We start from the raw sequence: 25,927 nt of genomic DNA, 5'->3' as shown, positions 1-25,927 counted from the left end.
TAGAAAAACATTCTTAAAGACACTGCACCATCTCTTAGCTGATGTAGTTTGGATAGGGCTGCTGACTCATTGGACTCACCAGACTCTTCCAGTTCAGGGAGAAAGATCATGTGGACTTAACTCTTGCTAGTACTTTCAGTTGGAAGACAGCTAGCTAATGGGGTCATCTGGGGAGGGAGGAGAGAAGAAACATTCCTTGTGTCTCAACAAAGAAGTGTTTATTAGTAATTTGTTCACCATACATTTCTGGCATTGAAAATACTGATCTGTAGTACCACTTCAGAAATTCTGATTGGATGGATGTTAGGTATGCCCAAATTTCCATTATTTACAAGAATCCAAGATGATTTTCATGCTAGGTTTTGAGGATCACACTACTAAATGCTGGCTTATTAGATGCAATTTTATAGACTTCCAAAAAGTTTTGAGAAATTTTATTAAATGTTATTTCATTATTATTAATTGAAATCTACTTATCATAATTTATATTAGTTTCAACTTTACAACATAGTGATTCAACAATTCTATGCTTTACACAATGATCACCACAATAAATGTAGATACTATCTGTAGCCAAATTTATTAAAATATTATTGACTATATTTCTTATACTGTACTTTTCATTCTTGTGACTTATTATATAATCATAAGTTTGTACCTCTTAATCCCTTAACCTGTTATGCTTCTCCTCCCTGTGGCAACTATCAGTTTGTTCTCTGTATTTATGAGTCTGTTTCTGTTTGTTTGTTTGTTTGTTTGTATATCTATTCATCTATTGATGAACACGTAGGTTGCTTCCATATCTTGGCTATTTAAAATTATGCTGAATTAAATAATGTGGAGAAGTAATGTTTTGTCATGGCTAGTGAAGTACCTTAGGTATTGGAAACAATATCTTGGTGAAATGGAAAAGACCTCAGGAGTTGAACTGGAACTGGAATTTGTTAACCATTGTGTAAAATATGTTATTATAGAAAGGATCTTAATATGGGGATAATAAAGTGTCTAAACTTTCAGGTAACAAGGATAGCATGGATACTTGTCTCAAAGGGTTATTGTGAAGATTAAATGCATTACTACATACAAATCAATTAGAAAAGTTAAATACCAAGCTGGCAAATACAATTTCCATGAAGATATCATAAGGTTGTGTGGGTGGGTATTATGAAAGTGGCAGATGATTTTCAATACAGACGAACATAAGGACGTGATTTTAGAATAAAGCCAAACTATCCTTATTATATGGCAGATTCTATTCCTGTTTATTGTAACTAACTAGCTGTAAGGATCTTTGACAATTCATTCAAATACTTGCAGACAGAATGAGGAGTCAGAAAGGCTTCTCAAGAAGAGAGAGCAAGAACAAAAGGATTGAGTCAGAAAATTCTGGTGTAAGATTTAAATAAAGAATAATTGAAGGCAAGTGATAAAATATAAACTTTTCCCCTGCTACTCTCTCCCCACACAAAACTTCATTAAAATGTCTGAAGAGTTTGAATTTGCACAGTAAACAATAACAGCAGCAACAAGCACTACAGTCGTGGAACCAGGAAAGTAGTTCCTATCTTCAATGACCCACACACTAGTGAAATACAGTGGAGATTTTGTCATAAATACTGTGTTAATAATTAACTTTTACTAAAGCTTACTACATAACAGGCACTTTTCTAATCACTTTATTCATATTAATGCATGAGTCCTAACAATAATCCCATGAGACAAGTATCCATGCTATTCCCGTGTTCAGATGAATAAACTGAAGTTCAGACAGATTAAATATCTTTTCCAAGGATAATATAGGTGGTAAATCAAACCCAACTTTGTGACCAATTTACTTGAACAAAATAAATCAAAATGGATTCTAGTTTAAATCTCTGAAATGATGCTACTCTTATGAACTTGCTTCCTGTAAGTTTTTTTGATAGATGATAAAGGAGATGGTATAACAGCTAGTTTACTGGCATTGCACCTGCAGCTTTTCTTTTCTTCTGTAGTACAGACCATGCCAATGCTTTTGAATGTGAGTTTTGGATAAAGATACTATTCACCTTATATAAATTGTAGTAAAGGTGGTTCAAAGCCACTGATCTATGCAAGAGGTAAAGAGTATTATAATTAGAAATTGTAAGAAAGAGATGAATGAGAATAACATCACAGATGTAGAATTCACAGGGCTTGCCAAACCTATGGAACTTATTCATGTGGTCATGAGATTTGGAGGATTCTCACTTACGCAGATACAATTATATTAGATATTTAGAATAAAGATGATTTTACTAACAACACAGCTGGAGAAGTTAGTTTTCAGGAAGATTCTAAATTGGAAGCAGAGAAATTGAAGTGCTCATTAAAAAAAAAAAAAAAATTAAAAATGCAGGTGGGCCTCAGGAGTAGAATCCTGTAAGAATATCTGTATTTATAAGATTAACCATCCTTAAATCATTTATAAAACAATGCCAAGTGTAAACAAGGCAGACAAATGGGTGAATGGACACAGGTAGAGAGCTAAATAGAATGATTGATTTAGGGAGTGGACTGAGAAGAGACAGTTAAAGTTGCAGATGAAACTCTTTGGGAGAGTCTACTGCCAGGTAAGTCTAGAAAAGAAAATATTTTCAGATTTAAACAGAAACAATGAACAGGTCAAGAATGGTGAAGGCTGAAAAATACTGATACATTTGACTAACAGATAACCAGTTTTGAGAATACATGTTGAGTGGTGTGGTAAGACTAAATGCCAGATTTCAAGTTATTAAATAAAGGAAGATAGTGTAGCAATGGAGATAGTGTAGTATGACAATAGAAAAGGAAGTCAGATTAACATAACTGAACATACATCTTCCACCCTTACAAAAAATAACTCAAAGTTCATGCTCCTTTCTCATATAAAGAATGATATATTCAGTGTTACAATGCTAGTTATCAAAAGTTTACATCTTTTGGGATCTTATACAAATTACAAATTATCTAAATTACAATAACATGTTTCCATGTAGGAAACAAGTAAATAGCCTAGGTTAGATACATATTGAATAATTTTATCTTATTATTTGTAAGGATTTATTAAATATTTCTTCAAAATTTCTAAAAATATTGACAGTTAATGAAAAGATGAAAATTGTTTTTCTTGGTAAAAATTATTATTTCTAGGGGAGGAATTAAGATGGTGGATAAGTAGGGGGACCATGGGTCTTCCTTATCCTTAAACACTGCTGTATTCAAGTCAGATTACTTGGAACAACCAGGAAATTGGTATGTGGAGTTGCAAAAGGAGCTCCACAGTTGGAAGGAGACAGTTTGGCAATTGCGAGGTGCATGGATGTAAACTGGGGGAGAGAAAAAAGGTGGTGCCATGGAGGGGAGGGAACCCTTTTCTTGGAATGACAAAAGGGAAAGAAAGAGAGTGGTGTTGAGATAGTGTGGCATCAAGTTAGCACAAGAAGAAAACCTCTCTGGACCCTGGACTGGGGAGTGAGAATACTGAGTGTCCCATTTATTTTCTTCAAACAGCTTTTGGAGCTCAAACTCTGAGGTTTTGAAAGGGCCTGAATTTCTCTAGAATGGAGCTGGGGCATGCGTTCCTGGGGAGGAAGGAGCTGGCCTCAGAGTGTATAGCATGGTGTAGTAATCTCAGGGCACACTGGGAGAGAGCAATCCCCTTAATGGAGTACTTTTGGAAGAAGGTTTATTGACTCCCCAGAGGGAAAAGGACCCTGCAGGTGACAGCCAAAGGTTTTTTATCAGCAGTGTGGAGAGATGTTACTCCAGAATAGGAGAGTGGATCCAAGGCATGCTGGGTTCTTTAGGACTTTGGGGTTTGAATCCCAGCCATGCACCCAAGAAAAAACACAGAAGAGTTGTGGCTCAGGGCAAATCGACTGCCCTTGCTATTCTGTGAGGGCTGCCTGAAGAGAGGGGGTTAAGATCCCCTGTCCAGAGACAAGAGATTGGGATGGAGCCATTTTTCCTCCCAATACAAAGTGGGACTTCAGAGAGCAACACAGCAGCCCCTAGTGGAAGTGGAACCAAACCCTGCCCTTCCATGCCTGGCAGCTCCTTATTTACTGGGGCAAGACTGGCTCTGAGCCAATGCAGCCAGCCTCACTTTCAGACCAGCACAGACCACTTTACCCCTAACCCCCAGCACTAACAACTCTTTTTCCATTTTTTTCTGACTTCTGTCTCTCTCTCTCTCTCTCTCTCTCTCTCTCTCTTTCCTTTTGGGATCGGCTCATAGTGAATCAGGCTTTTTTATTCTTTTCTTTTTCCTTCTTTTCTCTTTTCTTCTGCATTTTTTTCCTTTCTTCTTTGGAATCAGCCTTATAGCTTTTGATTCTCTGTTTTTCTTGTGTTTGTGTTCCCTTTCCTTTTCCCTTTTTATGGAATCAGCCTCCCCTCCCCCCTTTTTGTTCCAGGGTTACCTCAACAAACAAATAAAAACATACCTGGTTAAAGTTCTAAACACGTCATGACTGCAAACGAGAAGGAACTCTGAAAAGGACTGACCAGTGAGAAAGAGCAGCCAAATTCCACCAATAGAGTGCACATATCATACACCAGAAACACTTCCTACAGTGCCAGAATATGGACAGTGTATGAACCCTTTTTAATATAGTAGTAATCCCAGCTTGCAGAAACATAAGTTTTTTAAACATCCAAAAGATAGAAGCTTAGCCAAAATGGCAGGATGGAGGAATTTTCCAAAATATGAAAGGTCAAGAAGGAATCATAGCCATGGACTTGCTTAAAATGGATATAAGCAATATATCTGTACAAGAATTTAGAACAACAGTCATAAGACTACTAAGTAGGCTTTAGAAGACACCAGAAAAACCCCATGCTGCAGAGATCAAAGACCTACAATGAGTTATGATGAAGTAAAAAATGTTGTACCTGAGATGCAAAAATAAACTGGATATAGTAACAACAAGGACTGATGAAGCAGAGAATGAATGGGTGAAATAGAAGATAAAATGATGGGAAATAATGAAGTGATAAAAAAGAGGGAAAGGAAATTACTAGAGCATGACTTAGAGAACTAAGAGATTTCATGAAACAAAACAATATCTTTATCATAGAATCCCAGGAGAAGAAGAGTGAGACAAAGGAACAGAAGGTTTATTTGCACAAATTATAGCTGAGAACTTCCCTAATCTGGGGAAGAAAACAGGCATCCAAGTACAAGAGGCAGAGAACTCCCTTCAAAATCAACAGAAACAGGTCAACACCATGACATATCATACTGAAACTGGCAAAATACAAAAATAAACAGAGAATTCTAAAGCATCTAGGGATAAAAGACCCTTAACCTACAAGGATAGACACATCGGGTTAGTAGCAAACCTGTCCACTGAAACTTGGTAGGCCAGAAGGGAGTGGTAGGAAATATTCAATGTGTTGGCTCAGAAAAATATGCAGCCAAGAATCTTTTATCCAGCAAGACTGTCCTTCAGAATAGAAGGAGAGATAAAGATTTTCCTTAAAAAACAAAACTAAGGAATTTATGGCCATGAAAAAAGCTTTGTGAAAAATTTTAAGGGGGGCACTCCGAAGAAAAAAAAAAGAGGAGACCAAAGCCACAAAGACTACAAAGGACCAGAGAATATCATGAGAAACACCAACTCCACAGGCAACATAATGGCACTAAATTCATATCTTTCAATAATCATTCTGAATGCACATGGACTAAATGCTTCAATCAAAAGACATAAGGTATCAGAATGGAAAACAAAAAACAAAAAACAAAACAAAACAAAAAACATAAGATTCATCTATATGTTGCTTATAAGAGACTCATTTTACACCTAAGGTCACCTGTGGATTGAAAGTGAGGAGATAAAGAACCATCTATCATACTAATAGAGGTCAAAAGAAAGGTGGAGTAGCCATACTTAGATCAGACAAACTAGATTTTTAAACAAAGACTGTAACAAGAGATGAAGAAGGACATTTTAATCATAATGAATAGGTCTATCCATCAAGAATATCTAACAATTATAACTATTTATGCCCCCAACTTGATACTCCCATATATATAAATCAACTAATCAGAAACATAAACAAACTCATTGATAACAATACCATAATAATAGGAGACTTGAATACCCAGCTACAACAATGGACAGATCATCTAAGCAGAAAATCAATAAGGAAACAATGGCTTTGAATGACACACTGGACCAATAGACTTAACAGATATATTCAGAACATTTCATCCTAAAGCAGCAGAATACACATTCTTCTTGAGTGTACATGGATAATCTCCAGAATAAATCACAAACTGGGTCACAAATCAGCCCTCAACAGGTGCAAAAAGATTGAGATCTTCTATGCACATTTTCAGATCACAACGCTATGAAACTTGAAATCAACCACAAGAAAAAATGTGGAAAGCCCTCAAATACATGGAGGTTAAAGAACATTGTACTAAATAATAAATGGTTTAAAAGGAAATTAAAGAAGAAATTTAAAAAAAATCATGGAAGCCAATGAAAATGAAAACACACCAGGCCAAATCCTTTGGGATGCAACAAAGGCAGTCCTAAGAGGAAAGTACATTGCAATTCAGGCCTATCTCTAGAAGCAAGAAAGCTCCCCAATATACAACCTAAACTTATACCTAAAGGAGGTAGAAAAGGAGCAGCAAAGAAAAAGAAGGGAAATAATAAAGGTTAAAGCAGAAATAAATAATATAGAAACAAACAAACAAATAAACAATCCCCCCAAGCCCCACTAGAACAGATCAATGAAACTAAAAGCTGTTTTTTGAAAGAATGAACAAAATTGATAAACCCCTAGCCAGACTTCTGAAAAAGAAAAGAGAGAAGTCCTAAATATATAAAGTCACAAATGAAAGAGGAGAGATTCCAACCAACACCACAGAAATACAAACAATTATAAGAGAATACTGTGAAAAATTATTTGCTAACAAACTGGACAATCTGGAAGAAATGGAGAAATTCCTAGACACTCACATAATACTAAAACTCAAACAAGAAGAAATAAAAAAAAAATTAACAGGCCTATAACCAGCAAATAAATTGAATCAGTTATCAAAAATCTCTTGCAGAATAAGAATCCTGGGCCAGATGGCTTCCCAAGGGAATTCTACCAGACATTTAAAGCAGAGTTAATAACTATTCTTCTCAAACTGCACCAAAAATTAGAAATGTAAGGAAAGCCTCCAAACTCATTCTATGAAGGCAGCAATCTTGATTCCTAAACCAAATACCCCACTAAAAAGTAGAATTATAGTCAAATATCCCTGATAAAACTGGATGCAAAAATTCTCAACAAGATAGTAGCAAATCAAATTCAATAGAACATTACAAGATCAACTAGAATTTATTCCTGGGCTGCAGGGCTGGTTCCATATTCACAAATCAATCAATAAGATACACCACATCAATAGAAGAAAGGATAAGAACCATATGATCCTGTCAATAGATGCAAAAAAAAGGCATTTGACAAAATATAGCCTCTTTCTTAATAAAAACCCTCAAGAAAGTCAGGATAGAAGGAACATAAAGACTCCTGGGTGGCTCAGTCAGTTAAACGTCCAACTTCGGCTCAGCTCATGATCTCACGGTTAGTGAGTTTGAGCCCCGCATCAGGCTCTGTGCTGACAGCTCAGAGCCTGGAGCCTGTTCGGATTCTCCATCTCTCCCTGCTCCTCCCCTGTTCACTCCTGCTCTCTCTCTCTCTCTCTCTGTCTCTCTCTCTCTCTCTCAAAAAAGTAAGTAAACAGTAAAAAATTTAAAAAAGAAGGAACATATCTTAACATCATAAAAGCCATATATGAAAGGCCTACAGCTAATATTATCCTCAATGGGGAAAAATTGATCTTTCTCCTGAGATCAGGAACAAGGCAAGCATGTTCACTCTTACCCCTGTTGTTCAACATAGTACTGGAAGTCCTAGCTTCAAAATTCAGAGAACAAAAAGAAATAAAAGGCATCCAAATAGGCAAAGAAGAACTCAAACTTTCACTCTTCACAGATGACACGATACTCTGCATGGAAAATCCTAAAGACTCCACCAAAAACTGCTAGAACTAGTATGTGAATTTAGCAAATTTGCAGGATATAAAATCAAAGTACAGAAATTGGTTGCATTTCTATATACCAACAATGAAGCACAGATAGAGAAATCAAGGAATCAATCCCATTTACAATTGCACCAGAAACCATAAAATACCTGGGAATAAACCTAACCAAAGAGGTAAAAGATCTGCATGCTGAACAGTATAGAAAGCTTATGAAAGAAATTAAAGAAGACACAAAGAAATGAAAAAAAAAAAAAAACATTCCATGCTTGTGGATTGAAAGAACAAATATTGTTAAAATGGCTATAGTACCCAAAGCAATCTACACATTCAAGCAATCTCTTTCAAAATAGCACAAGCATTCTTCACAGAGCTAGAACAAAAAAATCCTAAAATTTGTATGGAACTAGAAAAGACCACAAATAGCCAAAACAGTCTTGAAAAAGGAAAGCAAAGCTGGAGGCATCATAAATTCAGACTTCAAACTATGTTACAAAGATGTAGTCATCAAAACGGTATGGTACTGGCACAAAAACAGACACATAGATGAATGGAACAGAATAGACAACGCAGAAATGGACTCAAATATATATGGCCAACTAATCTTTGACAAAGAAGGAGAGTATCCAATGGAAAAAAGACAGTCTCTTCAGCAAATGGTGTTGGGAACATTGGACAACAACATACAGAAGAATGAACGTAGACCACTTTCTTACATCATACACAAAAAACAATTCAAAATGGATGAAAGACCTAAAGTGAGACAGGAAACCATTAAAATCCTAGAGGAGAAAACCAGGCAGCGACCTCTTTGATCTCAGCCACAGCAACTTCTTCCTAGATAGATCTTCAGAGGCAAGAGAAACAAAAGCAAAAATGTACTATTGGGACCCCAGCAAGATAAAAAAATCTTCTGCACAGCAAACAAAAATAAAAGACAACTGATGGAATGGGAGAAGATATTTGCAAATGACGTATCAGATAAAGAGTTAGTATCCAAAATCTATAAAGAACTTATCAAACTCAACACCCAAAAAACGAATAATCCAGTGAAGAAATGGGCAAAAGACATGAATAGACACTTCTCCATAGAAGACATCCAGATGGCCAACCGACACATGAAAAAATGCTCCACATTACTCATCAGGGAAATACAAAGCAAAACCACAGTGAGATACCACCTTATACCTGTCAGAATGGCTAACATTAACAACTCAGGCAACAACAGATGTTGGCGAGGATACGGAGAAAGAGGATCTCTTTTGCATTGTTGGTGGGAATGCAAGCTGGTGCAGACACTCTGGAAAACAGTATGGAGGTTTCTAAAAAAACTAAAACTAGAACTGCCCTATGACCCAGCAATTGTCCTACTAGGCATTTATTCAAGGGATACAGGTGTGCTGTTTTGAAGGGACACATGCACCCCCATGTTTATAGCAGCACTATCAACAATAGCCAAAGTATGGAAAAAGCCCAGATGTCTGTCAACTGCTGAATGAATAAAGATGAATTAATAAAGATTATATATATATGTATATATATATATATACATATATATATATATACATATATATATAAAATCTTGCCATTTGCAACAACACGGACGGAACTAGAAAGTATTATTCTAAGCAAAACAAGTCAGTCAAAGAAAGACAAATATCATATGATTTCACTCCTTTGTGGAATTTAAGAACACAAACATAACATAGGGGAAGGGAAGGAAAAATAAGATAAAAACATGTAGGGAGGTAAACCATTAGAGACTCTTAAATACAGAGAACCTGAGTGTTGCTGGAGGAGAGGTGGGTGGGTGGATGAGATAAACGGGTGACAGGCATTGAGGAGGGACTTGTTGGGATGAGAACTGGGTGATGCATATAATTTATTAATCACTTGGTTCTACTCCTGAAACCATTACTACACTGTATGTAAACTCACTTGAATTTAAATAAATAAATTTAAAAAAATTCTTATCTTTAGATAAAATTTCAAATTGTTTTTATAAGTCTGTTTGAGGAGAAATTGAATTGTATGGAATGACTGATTATCAAGGACATCTAAGGAAACCAAATATTCATTTTATTCAGAAATCATCCAATAATTTCTCTTTTTTTGTCCTGAGATATTTATTTATTCATGTATTTATGCATTTATTTATGTATTTATGCATTGATTTATTTTTTATTGTTTCAGGTTTTTAATTAAATTGTAGTTAGTTAATATATAATGTAATATTGTTTTCAAAGGTAGAATTTAGTGATTCATCACTTACATATAACACCCAGTGCTCATCACAGCAAGCACCCTCATTAATATCATTACCCATTTAGCCTATCCATCACCCACCTCCCATTCATCAACCCTCAGTTTGATCTTTATAATTAAGACACTCTTATGGTTTGCCTCCTTCTTCTTTTTTCCCCTTCCCCTATCTATGTTCATCTGTTTTGTTTCTTAAATTCCACATATGGGTGAAATCATATAGTATTTGTCATTTGCTGACTGTCTTGTTTTGCTTAACATAATACACTGTAACTCCATCCACATTGTTGTAAATTACCCAGTGACTTCTTGATGTCTTTGTTTCATTTGTTTCATATCAAGATGATAAGCTTTCCAGAGAGACACAGAAAAATAAATAAAAGATTAATAAAAACCAAATAAATTTCTATATTCCTGCAGAATTCAGCTTCCTTTATGTAGATAAATATATTTGAGTAGGAGTATTCTTGTACAAAGCTTTCAAGTTCCCTAGGAACTGTCTGTAAATTGAAAATTTGAACAAAAAGTTCAAACTACCAAGAAGTGAAGAGATGAACACAACAAACTTTTGCAAACAGGAATAAGCCAGCTCAAACACACTGCTTCAATAATCACAAATATTGCCCAAGACAAGTAATAATATTTTTGTCCAGATTTCTGTTTGGTCTTTGCATTAGTTTTTGATGGTCATTGTAACAAAATACCACCACCTTGGTAGTTTAGAACAATACACATTTATTCTCTTAAATTCTGGAGGTAAGAACTTTAAAACCTGAAGATTAAAGTTTCATTTGGCTTAAATCAAGTCTCTCTAGAAGGCAGGGCTACCTTCCCTCTGGAGGCTCTAGAGATAATCCATTTCCTTCTCATTTCCAGCTTCTAGCGCTACATTCCTTGCATTCCCTAGTTCCTGGCCTTTCCTCCATCTTCAAAGCACATCACTCTAAACTTTGCTTCAGTCATCACATTGCCTTTTCCTCTTCTGTATTCAAATAAATCTCTCTGCCTTCCTCTTATGAGGGCACCAGGTGACTACATTTAGGGCTGATACTAATCATCCAGAATAATCAAGGTTCATCAAGATTAATGTCTCCATATCAAGATCCTTAATTTAGTCACATCTGCAAAGTCCCTTTACCATACAAAATAACATTTAAAGTTTCTAAGAATTAGAACTGGGAGGTTATTATTCCACCTACCGCAATCTTCAAGGGCATGCCATTTTTTATATCTTTACATTGCTCATGGGATCTGTATTATTTAGTAATAAATTAATAAAGCTATGTATAATTTCCTTGTTGGCACAGTTCTTGTCTTAAAATAAACCTGTTATCCACACATAAATTCTCAGCTTATGACTTTGCCTGTAGCTCATTAAAGAAAATAATGGGTGAAGGAATGGGTAAAATAGGTAAAGATTGAGTACACTTATTTTGATGAGCACTGAGAAATTCATAGAAATGTTGAATCATTACATTATAATCTGAAACTAATATAACACTGTATGCTAATTATACTTTAATAAAAAAAATGCCATCAGATTTCCCGCCACCAAATAGTAGGTTATCTGCATCTACAATCCTTTTACTTTTCTTTTCACTGTAACAACTGATGAAATCTCTAACAAAAGCCAATCTTTCTGCATTCATTCTAAATCTATTCCCACTCTTTTTCTCAAGTTAGTTCTTCAATTATTCTTGTTTCTATTGTACTTTCCAACTCCAAGAATGGGAAAAGGACTAGGGACCAGTTGGTTTATTCTTTCTTTCCCTCTTTCCTTCTTTCCTCCCTCCCTCCTTCCCTCCCTCTCTTTTCTTTCTTTCTTTCTTTCTTTCTTTCTTTCTTTCTTTCTTTCTTTCTTCTGTCTTCCTTAAATGAATCTTTTTCTTTCTTTCTCTTTCTTTCTTTCTTTCTTTCTTAAATCAATTCTTTCTTTCTTTCTTTCTTTCTTTCTTTCTTTCTTTCTTTCTTTCTATTTCTCCTTATAAATTATCCTCTCTGTACCACTATGGAGCCATTATAGCCCTAAGGAAAGGGACTGAAAGAATTTTGCCTTAGGAAAGATGGGTATAAGAGAAGAGAATAGGAGAAGATCCCATCTGGACTGGAAGAGGAATGAGTAGTCTGGTCCTGTACATAGTGGACTGTGGGGAGTTGCTTTGTTATATCTTCTTGAAGAATTAAACCTATTATCAGAAAGTGGTGATTCTCTCTATCCCTAAGAAATACATTTGATATCTTGTATGATATAGTTGAACAAGTTCAATTTTTTTTGGTTACTATTTGGTTACTATTTGGTTAATATTTGGTTAATATTATATATATATATATATATATATATATATATATATATATATATTCTATCTTTTCACTTTAAGCCTTATAAAGTTTTTAGAACAGTGCCTTACATGTAGCAATTAAATGTAAATAGTAAATATTGATTACATAAAAATAAAGTTAGCTAAAACTATCTTCAAAATTGGGCTGGGAACATAGAAGAGAGAAGAAATAAAAGTATGAAAAATTGCCATAATTAAGACAGAGATAGTAAGACTCTGATGGGAGACTAAAGGGAAGAGTGCTGTGGGAAAGAGGCAGGAGAGTTTTGAGGGAGAGATGTGGCAGCTGTAGGAATGAAAACTTGGCAAAAGATAAATGTGGTTATAGAGGAGTGTTCAATAAATTTGTGTTATATGGAATGCCAGAACCATTAATTACCCTATAAACCATTAGTAAAAATTGATATTACTCATAAATGCTTTTGAAACTAGATGTTTGTTTTGCTTTTAATGAAGTGATATGTGAGATTGGCCTCATGGGGCACTCAGTGAGAACAGGCAGATCCTAGGATACAAGTTACATTCAGCATTTAGGGTAATATCATCCTCTCTCATAACTATACAAGATGGTTATTGTATTTGTTTTGCCCTCCATTATAGCCTTAGTATCTCACAAATTATCTAACACATAGTAGGCATAGGATACACATTTGTGAATGTGTGAGGGTGATTTCATACAGTGTCAGCCAAGGAAATCTGATAATGTTACTCATGCACTTGAGAGCTTCTAAAACTTCATCATCTATGTTTTAGATACATACATTTCTATGTGTATGCCAGTTCAAATGATCTTGGCCAGATTTGTAACTTCCTGAACTGCCACTGCAAACAACTGTGTGCAGGAACAAGTTTCACACACTTGCAACTTAAGGGCAACCTGCAAGTGCAGAATTAACTGCCTGTAGTGCCACCCTTAGGGACTGGGAGGTGGAAGGTCACTGATACCTCCACAAAGGAGACTGTTCTGAGTGCATTTCATAAGGTTCTGTTCATGCAGGATCATGCTCCAGCTGCCTGTAAAAGTGGTCATGTCTATAATTCAACCTCCTTTACACTGTTTCACTCCTCAACTACACTCCATCCCTCACTTCTGCTCTCTGGGATAAATTACAATTAACTACTACTTATAAGCAAATTTTGTTTCAAGGTGTGCTTTAGGAAAACCCAAGCTAAGGCAGTAAATTCTACAGTACATTTTATAAAGTAAAATTTTACTTGTACTTGAAAGGAAATAGTGTGCCTATATATATATATATATATATATATATATATATATATATATAAAACTTCTATTATTTTTAGAAAGGTCTACTTTTTTTTCACAGAAGTATAAAAACACAGTGTTCTTGAAATAATTTTCATAGCTAACTGTACAGTCACAGCAGATTAAACATAATTTTTATATTCAAACCCCTGCAGAGGTGTTTGCCAAGTTTGCAGATATATCCATTACAATGCCTGTCTCTGCATTGAGAGGTTTGTAAAACCCAGCAGGAATTACAGGTGACCGTGCTGCAATAAATGGATTCATCCACAATTGGATTCTATTTTTATTTTCAGACTAACTGTTGAATATATGCCACCTACTTGGGAAAACATTCAGGGATATGTCTTTATTATGAATATACTTTTCAATTATTTTCTTTTTGAAGAGATATCAAATAGTGATATGAAAGTTTTGAATTAAAAATGATTCCAGTCTAATCTATGCCTTTCTTGGAGTAATGTTAAAAGTTTCCTGTTTTTCACACATTATCCTGGTATGAATTCTATGGCCATTCAGTTAGCTCACTATTTTTTAATAGAAATTGTTAACTTAGGTTGCATATAAATGTTAAGTCTGGGAAGCTTAGAAGTTAGTATGGATTGACTGTAGAATTGGTTCCCTTCTGAAGTAGGGGTGAGACATGATCAGGTGAGGTGTGTTGATAGACAGCTCTGCTTTGATATGAGGAAAAGAAACTGGTTTTCAGGCTGCACACACCCAAATGCCAGAATGAGAAGGTCTTATATTGTGTGTCACCATAACATTAAGTACTTCAGTCTTCCATGAAAAATTCGTTTATATTGTTAAGAGATATGTCCTTTGCCCTTTTTGCATATAGGTACAGGGAAAGAGTAGGATTCTGATATTTCACTGACACCGTTGTTCAACATATATACCTCCAACCCCACTTTGTCCAGTCTTATGCCCCCCTCCTCAACTGATTTCAAAACTTTTTAAGCTTCCACTAGGCACATGGTCCTCAGCGCCTTCTTTAAATCCTTTCAAATTTATTCTAGGTTTTAGTTTTCTCCATCTGTTAAGTCTTTTAATTCACATCCTCCCTTATTCTTCAGAAATATATCACAATGTCTCCTTTGTTAATCAAATATTCCTCTCCTTCATCATTCTTATTGATGATGTGGATTTCTTCTCATAGGGTCTCAGGAAGGGAACAGGCAACAAATACATGAACCTAATCCACCATTTTGAGCTCTATGCTCACATCTTCTTGTTCAATACTCATTTCCATAGACTTTCTTTATATGTCACTTCTACTTTTCCTATTACTTCTCTGACTTTTCATTATCTTTTGTGGGATTTTTATTCTTTACTCTTTCAATGCAATTTGGATTATACAAGGCTTGTTCCTAAGCTCACAACTCTTCATTTCACACTCTTTCCATGGACTTTCTTAATCATAGAAATGTTTTCATTTACCATGTGCATTGTGATGACTCATGTTCATATTTCAACAATATTATTAAAACTATTAATTATATTTTAGAAAAATTTTAAGAAAAGTCACACTCAAAGTGTATCAAACTCTTATTAATGCTACCAGCCTGCTTTCCTGTAATATTCAATTCAAAGTTTCACTTATTAAAAACACATCTCGTGCAGCATACACATCTAAAAATAGCTCAAAACCTATAAAAACATGATATTAAATGATAATTGTATAGTAATAATTTATAAATGTCTGTTGATTTTCAGCTTTCACAGTTTATGGGAAAGTTTAGAATACTTGTAAAAGTGTAATGATAAAGGTGGCAGATAAAAGGACATAAGTGTAATGTAGACAGGGTGAAAGAAAAACTAGAGATGAAAATATCTTCATGTTGTGTAATAAGAAGTCAACAATTATTTTCAAGAGTTAAGAGAACAGTAAAGATTTAAGCACCTTATTAAAGTTAATGGTAAAACTGTTAATGGTAAGCAATGAAAAACTGTTATATAAATACAAGAGGAGGATAGAAGTATATATACTCATATGTATGAAGGAGTCAACAATTATTGTCTAAACTTGATTAAATAAGGAACAGATATTTTCTAGCATTATAGGAGAACCTCATGAAAGAAAAAAGAATTAAAAAAAGTTGGCTCTAGGAAGTGGGGCTTGATGGGAGGGAGATGTATTTTTTTTCTCCATCTGCACTTATAAACCATTACATTCATTTGATATTTTTTATTAAAAAAATAAACAGTAGGCAAATAACTACCAAGGAAAAAATAACTTTAGATAATTTACAGAAAGAAGAAATGTGAATCTTCTAACTTCTCTTGTAAAATCTTAAATAACTCTGTCATCAAATAATATAACTGAACTTCAGGAAATGTTTTCCACCTGTTTCTTTTTAACTTAAATATGAACCTTAATATAACAGTTTGATTTATTTATTTTTATTTGCTTTAATAACTTTTTTGTATGGTACTGCTCAAATAATGATTTTTTAAAATACAGATATTCATAAAAGAATAAAAAGTAGTCAACAATGTCAACTGCATCAGTAAATTCAGGTACTATGAAATATATATATATATATATATATATATATATATACACACACACACACATATTTGCATATGCATATATATTTGTATACAAATTTGTATACATATATATGTATATATATATCTGTATATGTGTATATATATATATATATATATATATATATATATAATTTTAGTAGACACAGTACTGGTAATATATATTAAAAAAACAGTGTAATGTTCTGTAAAGGCCAAAGGAAACAGTTTATGAATGGAAAGACTGGTGCTGATAGGAAAAGGGACAATATAGTAATTCTATTGAAATAAGATGGAGGAGATACAGTATGGATAGAGATGTAGTTAGATTTAATTTTATTAGTAGGAAGATAAATTTGAAGTGAAGTGTTCTTGGTCGGGCAGTCTTAGTAGGATTGAGAGGAAGTGCTGAAGGCCCATTTGAAGTTGGTGATCGTGAATCAACGGTGGGTGAAATTCTCTAGCAGCTCTCAGATTCTCAAAGCAGTCACAGATTAAGGGCATAGCTGAATTCATTAGGAGTTGGGATTTTGCCACACAATCACAATAGAAGACAGAGGGGCAAGGGAGTTTGAATAGCAACAAAAATTATTTTAATTATTCTTGAAGTGTTTGACCATGGAAGGTAGAAAGTAAAGTTAAGTGATACACCTGGGCCATGAAATAATAAAAGACAAACAAGTGACTGTTGAACATGGGTATTGAACTTATTTATTTATATATTTATTTATTTAAAAATGTTTATTTATTTTTGAGAGAGAGAGAGAGACAGAGTGTGAGCAGGGGAGGTTCAGGGAGGGAGGGAGACACAGAATCCCAAGCAGGCTCCAGGATCCAAGCTGTCACCACAGAGCCGGTCATGGGGCTCAAACTCAAGAGCTGTGAGATCATGACCTGAGCCAAAGTCAGATGCTTAAACGACTGAGACACAAAGGCGCCCCTTGGTACTGAAATTTTAAGTACTAGTGAAACTGGATTTGTACATGTACTACTCTTGCTCATATGGTCGGTGTAATGTTTAGGACAGTTACGTGAAAATAAGACAGCCACTGTCAATCTCAGCCACTATCAAAGTGTACATTACTATTACATAAATGGATAGTGTTAATGGAACTAGTTATTGACTAGGCAGCAAATTTTTACAATTTTCAGGCAAAGATGTTTTAAATTATTAAGTAATTAAGGAGAAAATGCTCAGAAATTTTATGGAAATGGTATATAGAGAATCATCTCAATTCTAAACTTTTAAGTAAATACTTTTAAAAATCATATCTATTTCCTTTTTGCTTTTCACCCCCTAGACATTCTCCTATAATCTTGAAGTTGACATACTATATTCACAAACATGGCTTTAACTGTAGTGAGGGAATACACAATGACGACTTTTAAATATTTTTCTAGCCTTCTTTTATGTGTATTAGACATATATATCTAAATTCCTACTGCATATTTCCACATGGATTTCCCAAGATTTCAACTCTTCATATTAAAACCTGAATTACTCACATTTATCAACACTGCGATCTATTCCTTCATCTGTGTTATCTCTTCTTATGAAGTGAATCATCACACATTCAATGAACTGTGCCTAAATTTCCTCCTACTCTAGACCTTGGCATTTAATTAATTATTAAATCTTAGTAATTTCCCTCTTTAACATCCTGCATATTTTCTTCTCTTCAATGACATTACCACTGTTTTCATTCTGTCCCTTGTCACCTCTCAGCTGGTGAATTTCAATAGTCTGAATTGGTTTCCCAATTTCTCTTCTTTTTTCCAAGCTACTTCTCCATGCCATTATCTAGCTGTGTGAATTTGGCAAGTCCCTTTATGTCTCTAATATTGGCTTCTTCATCTCTAGACTGGATATTGTATTTGTTCTCTCTACCAAATAAGATGTGTGTGTGTCACACACACACATATGTTATATTATATATAATATATAATAATTATATATTATTATATTATGTATTATATGTATATTATATACATACATATAGTGAAGTCTAAATATATAAAATGAGAAACTAAGCAGTAAGATATACACACACACATATATATACATATATATACATACGTATAATGAAGTCTAAATATATAAAATGAGAAACTAAGCAGTAAGCAAAAATCTTGTGATGAAACTCTGGACATACACTGCACCGGCATATATTCTAAAACTAAGCATATAAAAAAGTAATGTTGAAATAGATTTTTTAAGCTTGGCAATCAATCAGGATTCTCAAGCTCACTTCTTAATAATGCCTTCATGGATTTTTTATTGCGTGACAGAGCAAGCCACATATCATATATCAACTGTAATATAGTATTTGACTTCTTTAATGCAATGCTTAACTGTAAATGTCTGTAACTACAAATGAGGCATTTAAATTTGAAGATACTTTAGATAGATGGCAATACCTATAATTAGAAAATCATAATTTTGCCTGAATTGCACTTAAAAGCTAAAGTTCCACCTGCTTCCATTATTGGGAAAGTAATAATAACAATTATAACTATACCATGAAGTATTAAAAGATGAACATTCAATTTGAAGTTAGCTAAAATAAGAAAGTAATGAAAAATGAACTTATAAAATGTTTGCAATTCATACAAATATGTTATATAGAGGCATTAAAGAGCAAAGAAAATAACTAGTCTTTATTACAGTTGATCTTTTAAGATGCTCCTTTTTTTTTTTGTCATTAGGATAGCATTATGGTTAATATCTCTCATCCAAAGATCATCACTTTCCTATGCCAAAATTTTTATCCTAAGGTCTGCATAATCACAGACTAAAACTGTAGAGTTTCTAAATTTGGTAATTAAAAGATTTTTGCATTAGGCTTAAATGTTTAGAAAAACAATAATACATCTTTATTTTTCACATTTGAGGTGGCTGAACCATTTTAATCCAGGCTATGCAACTTACCATCATTACGTAGAGTGAGTGGTGTTGGAGGACTAAGTACTCGAGCATTTGTCACTGTGTTTTTCACCAGACAAATATAGCTGCCAACATCTGATGTTTGGACTTTAGATATATAGAGGTTGCCTGTCTCCTGGGAAATGAACCGCCGGCTGTCTTCCGCCACAAAGGAAGGGAACTCATTAAATACCCAGCTATAGATGATCTCTGAAAATACACAAAATTCAATTGTTGAAAGACACAGATTATTTTAATAGCAGTTAAAGCTCAAACAACAAATCCTTTACTAAGTGTTAGGTATATTGCAAGGCCATACATATTGGATCCACATATCTATATAATTTAGCATTTTAGGCTAAAAGACTGTTATTCTTAATGACTACAAGAAGATCAAAAATATTTCTTAAGGATGCTTAGCCTATATTCATTCATCGATTCATTCATCCATTCAATTCCAATGTGTACTGTATTCATATTAGATAATTGGCACTGTGATAGCACTGAAATTAAAAAGATGAGAAAGACAGTTCCCCATTCTAAAAGATCAAACTAATGGGAGATTTATCCAAACCTATAAATCAATATGGAATAAAGAAATAGAGATATTTACTCTGTTTTAAAGAAGGCATGGGAACAGGATACTTAAGCAATCATATTGGTCAGTAAAAACTTCCGGAGATAAGAGACACTAAGCTACAATATTTACTCACTTAATTAACAAATATTGGCTAAAAGGACTTTGACAAAATTCAGCACGCTTTCTTAATAAAAACCCTTCAGAAAGTCGGGATAGAAGGAACATACTTAAAGATCATAAAAGCCATTTATGAAAAGCCCACAGCTAACATCATCCTCAATGGGGAAAAACTGAGAGCTTTTTCCCTGAGATCAGGAACATGACAGGGATGCCCACTCTCACCACTGTTGTTTAACATAGTGTTGGAAGTTCTATAATCAGCAATCAGAAAACAAAAGGAAATCAAAGGCATCAAAATTGGCAAAGATGAAGTCAAGCTTTCGCTTTTTGCAGATGACATGATATTATACATGGAAAATCCGATAGACTCCACCAAAAGTCTGCTAGAACTGATACATGAATTCAGCAAAGTTGCAGGATACAAAATCAATGTACAGAAATCAGTTGCATTCTTATACACTAACAATGAAGCAACAGAAAGACAAATAAAGAAACCGATCCCATTCACAATTGCACCAAGAAGCATAAAATACCTAGGAATAAATCTAACCAAAGATGTAAAAGATCTGTATGCTGAAAACTATAGAAAGCTTATGAAGGTAATTGAATAAGATATAAAGAAATGGAAAAACATTCTGTGCTCATGGATTGGAAGAATAAATATTGTCAAAATGTCAATAGTACCCAAAGCTATCTACACATTCAATGCAATCCCAATCAAAATTGCACCAGCATTCTTCTCAAAGCTAGAACAAGCAATCCTAAAATTCATATGGAACCACAAAAGGCCCTGAATAGCCAAAGTAATTTTGAAGAAGAAGACCAAAGCAGGAGGCATCACAATCCCAGACTTTAGCCTCTACTACAAAGCTGTCATCATCAAGACAGCATGGTATTGGCACAAAAACAGACACATAGACCAATGGAATAGAATAGAAACCCCAGAACTAGACCCACAAACGTATGGCCAACTCATCTTTGACAAAGCAGGAAAGAACATCCAATGGAAAAAAGACAGTCTCTTTAACAAATGGTGCTGGGAGAACTGGACAGCAACATGCAGAAGGTTGAAACTAGACCACTTTCTCACACCATTCACAAAAATAAACTCAAAGTAGATAAAGGACCTGAATGTGAGACAGGAAACCATCAAAACTCTAGAGGAGAAAGCAGGAAAAGACCTCTCTGACCTCAGCCGTAGCAATCTCTTACTCGACACAACCCCAAAGGCAAGGGAATAAAATGCAAAAATGAATTACTGGGACCTTATGAAGATAAAAAGCTTCTGCACAGCAAAGGAAATAACCAACAAAACTAACAGGCAACCAACGGAATGGGAAAAGATATTTGCAAATGACATATCAGACAAAGGGCTAGTATCCAAAATCTATAAAGAGCTCACCAAACTCCACACCCGAAAACAAATAACCCAGTGAAGAAATGGGCAGAAATCATCAATAGACACTTCTCTAAAGAAGACATCTGGATGGCCAACAGGCACATGAAAAGATGTTCAACGTCGCTCCTTATCAGGGAAATACAAATCAAAACCACACTCAGATATCACCTCACGCCAGTCAGAGTGGCCAAAATGAACAAATCAGGAGACTATAGATGCTGGAGAGGATGTGGAAAAACGGGAACCCTCTTGCACTGTTGGTGGGAATGCAAATTGGTGCAGCCGCTCTGGAAAGCAGTGTGGAGGTTCCTCAGAAAATTAAAAATAGACCTACCCTATGACCCAGCAATAGCACTGCTAGGAATTTATCCAAGGGATACAGGAGTACTGATGCATAGGGGCACTTGTACCCCAATGTTTATAGCAGCACTCTCAACAATAGCCAAATTATGGAAAGAGCCTAAATGTCCATCAACTGATGAATGGTTAAAGAAATTGTGGTTTATATACACAATGGAACACTACGTGGCAATGAGAAAGAATGAAATATGGCCTTTTGTAGCAACGTGGATGGAACTGGAGAGTGTGATGCTAAGTGAAATAAGCCATACAGAGAAAGACAGATACCATATGGTTTCACTCTTACGTGGATCCTGAGAAACTTAACAGAAACCCATGAGGGAGGGGAAGGAAAAAAAAAAGAGTTTAGAGTGGGAGAGAGCCAAAGCATAAGAGACTGTTAAAAACTGAGAACAAACTGAGGGTTGATGGGGGTGGGAGGGAGGGGAGGGTGGGTGATGCGTATTGAGGAGGGCACCTTTTGGGATGAGCACTGGGTGTTGTATGGAAACCAATTTGACAATAAATTTCATATATTGAAAAAAAAACAAATATTGGCTTATGGTCAAAATAGAAACCAGGTATTGTTGTGTTTGTTTGTTTGTTTATTTGTTTGTTTGTGAGAAGGAGAGAGCATGAATAGGGGAAAGGGGCAGAGGGAGAGAGAGAGAGAGAGAGAGAGAGAGAGAGAGAGAGACAGAGACAGAGACAGAGAAAGAGAGAGAATCTTAAGCAGGTTTCATGCTCAGTGTAGAGCCTGACGTCGGGCTTGATCCCATGACCCTAGGATCATGACTGAGGTGAAATCAATAGTCAAACACTCAACCAACTGAGCTATCCAAATGCCCCCAGATATTGTACTAAGAAGGAAAGAAGTTTGTGTTCTCCGTCTGGAGTTTTCATTATAGTGGGAAGAAACCAAGAATACACAAACAAATAAACATCAAGTGGTGATAAGTGCTGTGAAGAAAACTAAAGTACATTAAAAGAGAGAGTTATAAGGGTGAGAAGGACATGTGAAGAAGTTATATTTAAAGGCTTTCACTTACAATTGGATAGAGAAGACACAGTGTGAGGACAAAGCAGGAACCAGGAGGAGGGGAAGCAGGAGGAATAACGTCCACTAGCTTAAGAAGCTATTTTCAACATAGCCAAGAAAGATATAAATGATTTGCACTAGAATGGTAGTGGCAGGGAGGCTATTGTTTCTTGTAAAAATTTGGTAGTAGAGCTGACAGGAATTGCTGATGGATTCATTATGAAATGTGAGACAAAGAGGGACCAATGATTTAAGTTTTGGGCCTGAGTCACTGAGCAACTAGAAGAATGTATTTGCTTTTACTAAAATGGACAGACTTTTACTAAATGGGCAGTTCTTTAGAGATGTGGGTGGAATAAAACCAGGAGTTTAGTTTTGGCAGATTGAATTTGACATAATATCTGGTATCAAATTAAAGAATTGATAAGGCAGTCATACATTTGAATAAAGAGACCAAGAGAGGAATTTGTGTTTGTGTTATAAATTTGGAGTATTAAAAGGTTAGTTTGACTTGGCCAGGTGAAGAGTGTATGGTGTGTTGAGTGTATTCCAGTCAGAGAAGACAAATGAGAAAATTCATTCACACAAGGAATTGGATAGTATGAATGGACCCCCACAAACAGTTTTGTGTTATTAGACTCATAATTTTGAGGAAGGGAGTGGTAAGAGGAAAGGTTGGGGAGATTAGTGGTAAATCCAAATTACTAAACACAGATTAACATGGTGTGTGTCTGTTATATTAAGAAACTTGTGCTCAATCTTACATGTAATGTGGTACCGCTGGATGTTTTTCAAGAAAGGGTTGACATAGACACATATATTAGTAGGTTATTCTGGTGATTCTGCAAAAGTTGGATTTAATTAAAAGGAAGGTTGCAGCAGAGAACAATAGGACAATATTGCATACTGAAAGTGAAGGCTGAAGAAATCTGAATCAGAACCATGATCATAACAATGAGAAGAAAGATGTTTATCCAAGAAATATTGCAGAGGGAAGGCAAAGAGAGAGAAAAATAGTCAGGAATACTCTCAAGTTCCACTTGAGTGATTGGGAAGAGCATAGTACAAGAAATTCAATGGAAATACATTAAGTCAAACTAGTTTGAGGAGAAAGATAATTGGTTCATTTTCAGGACATTTTGAGTTGGAAGTCTGTGAGGAAAATCTGGTCAAGGAGTTCTAGCAGTTGGCAAATAGGTGTTTGAAACACAGGAAAGGAAATCTGAGGTGAAGGTTAAATTTGGGAGTTGTCAGTATATTGGTATTATTGAATCCAAGAAGGGATGAGATTAATCAGGAAGAGTAGATATGGTGAGAAGATACTCTGGGAAGCACAAACATCTAAATAAATGTAAGAAGGGGCGCCTGGGTGGCTCAGTCAGTTGAGCGTCTGACTTGATTTCAGCTCAGGTCATGATCTCATGGTTTGTGAGTTTGAGCCCCACATCAGGCTCTGCTCTGATAGTGAGGAGCCTACTTGGGATTCTCTCTCTCCCCCTCTCTCTCTTTGCCCTTCCCCTGCTCATATTCTCTCTCTTTATCTCTCAAAATAAATAAACAAACTTAAAAAATGAATTAACTAAATAATGGTACAAAAGTGTTCAAAGGGTAAAAGGCAGAAACTGTTGGAAAGACTCAAAGGGAAAAACATGCAGTGTTATAGGTGCCAATGGCTTAACCAATTCCACAAGATTAGATAATGTCAAATAAGGAAAAAATCCCAATAAAGAAAAAATTTACTAAAGACTGGCTTTGGGGTATTACTGAATAGCAACTTCAATAGCATTAAAATCTCGATAAGCATTTGAACTATCTATGTTATGATTGAAAGAGCAAATTCCAAGGCCCCCTTTCTCCTACCTACCTACCATGAGTAGTTAAAAATAAATTCATCAGTCTGGCCTTATATACTTTCCAATGGGGAACCTGGCATTTATTCAGCCTTTCTGGATACTCAAGCAGAGACTTGAAGATTATCCATTCATATTGAGAGTCAGTGTAACTAATTTTGAAACTTTATATGTTGATGATTAACTTTTATTACTCTCCTAATTTATTACTATTATTTAATTTTTATCTTAATGGAACCAATATAATATTTACAGTAAAGTAAGTCATTAATTTTCATGAATATGTGTTTAAGAAAGGTGGTGTCATCATAGACTAACTTTTGAGAGGGATAAGAAACATTTTCATAGTCATCATCTTAGGCAGAGGTATTCTATACAATCAGTTAATAAACATTAAAAATAGTATTTCTTCGGTCGTCAAATTTTCCCCTTCCCCCATGTGTTTTCTTCACTTAGTTAAATTTATTAGGACTTTCAGAGGCAGTGTAGCCAAGTCCTGACTCAGCTATTTATAATTTGTTTAAATTAAGCAAATATTCAGCTAACTCTTTGAGATTCAGTTTTGTCATCTAAAATGAGAATAATGTTGTCTGTTTCACAGATTTGCAAATAAGATAATTTAACCAAGCACTTACCAAGCAATAAGTATTTATAATATGTGAAAATTAACATTTCTGATATCCTCTCCCCCCATTATTAGGTTAGGAGCTTTTTTTAATGTGTTTCACTTAAATATAAGGAAAAGATCAAAGAGGATCTAAAATAACACTGAAAGAATTAAATATTTTTAATTTATTTTAGTTTATTTTAATTTAATTTAAAATAAATATTTCAATTTATTTTAGTTTAAATATTAGTCTGTTTTTCACAGAAAAACTTCAATTATGATTGAATGTTAATTCTAAGATTTAGCAAATATTTATTATTTCTAAGTCATATAATACAGTTGTAAAAGATGCTTTAAAAATCTGAAAAGTTATATCACATTAACTTATAATTACAGTACACATATACAATATAAAAACTTTAAAATATTTTATCAAATGTTTTACAACACAAACTGTTTTTTAGAGTTGAAGTTACCCATTTGGCTGTCTTTAGTCCACTTGATATTTTTTTAAGAATTTATTAATGGCATCCATGTGACTTTACTCAAAGAAAACCCAGAGTATAATTAAAGTACTTCATTCTATTCTTGCATTACTCAACTAGATTCTAAATTCAAGGACTTCTCACATT

At 34.6% G+C, this 25,927-nt stretch overlaps 1 protein-coding gene across 2 annotated transcripts in view; it reads right to left on the bottom strand.

Moving 5' to 3' along the window:
* CNTN5 (contactin 5) overlaps window positions 1-25,927 on the bottom strand; it is a 1,357,742-nt gene that overhangs the window by 369,312 nt on the left and 962,503 nt on the right. For both annotated transcript variants that reach the window (XM_053900236.1, XM_053900234.1), the window contains one exon: window positions 19,368-19,571. In XM_053900236.1, the coding sequence (XP_053756211.1) occupies window positions 19,368-19,571 (204 nt within the window). The remainder of the gene's footprint in view (window positions 1-19,367; window positions 19,572-25,927) is intronic.

Source organism: Panthera pardus, unplaced genomic scaffold (genome assembly GCF_024362965.1).
Source record: "Panthera pardus isolate Hobbes unplaced genomic scaffold, ASM2436296v1 HiC_scaffold_12, whole genome shotgun sequence".
NCBI lineage: Eukaryota > Metazoa > Chordata > Mammalia > Carnivora > Felidae > Panthera > Panthera pardus.
The sequence above is the reverse complement of the archived record's forward strand: the minus strand, read 5'-3'. Positions and strand labels throughout refer to the sequence as shown.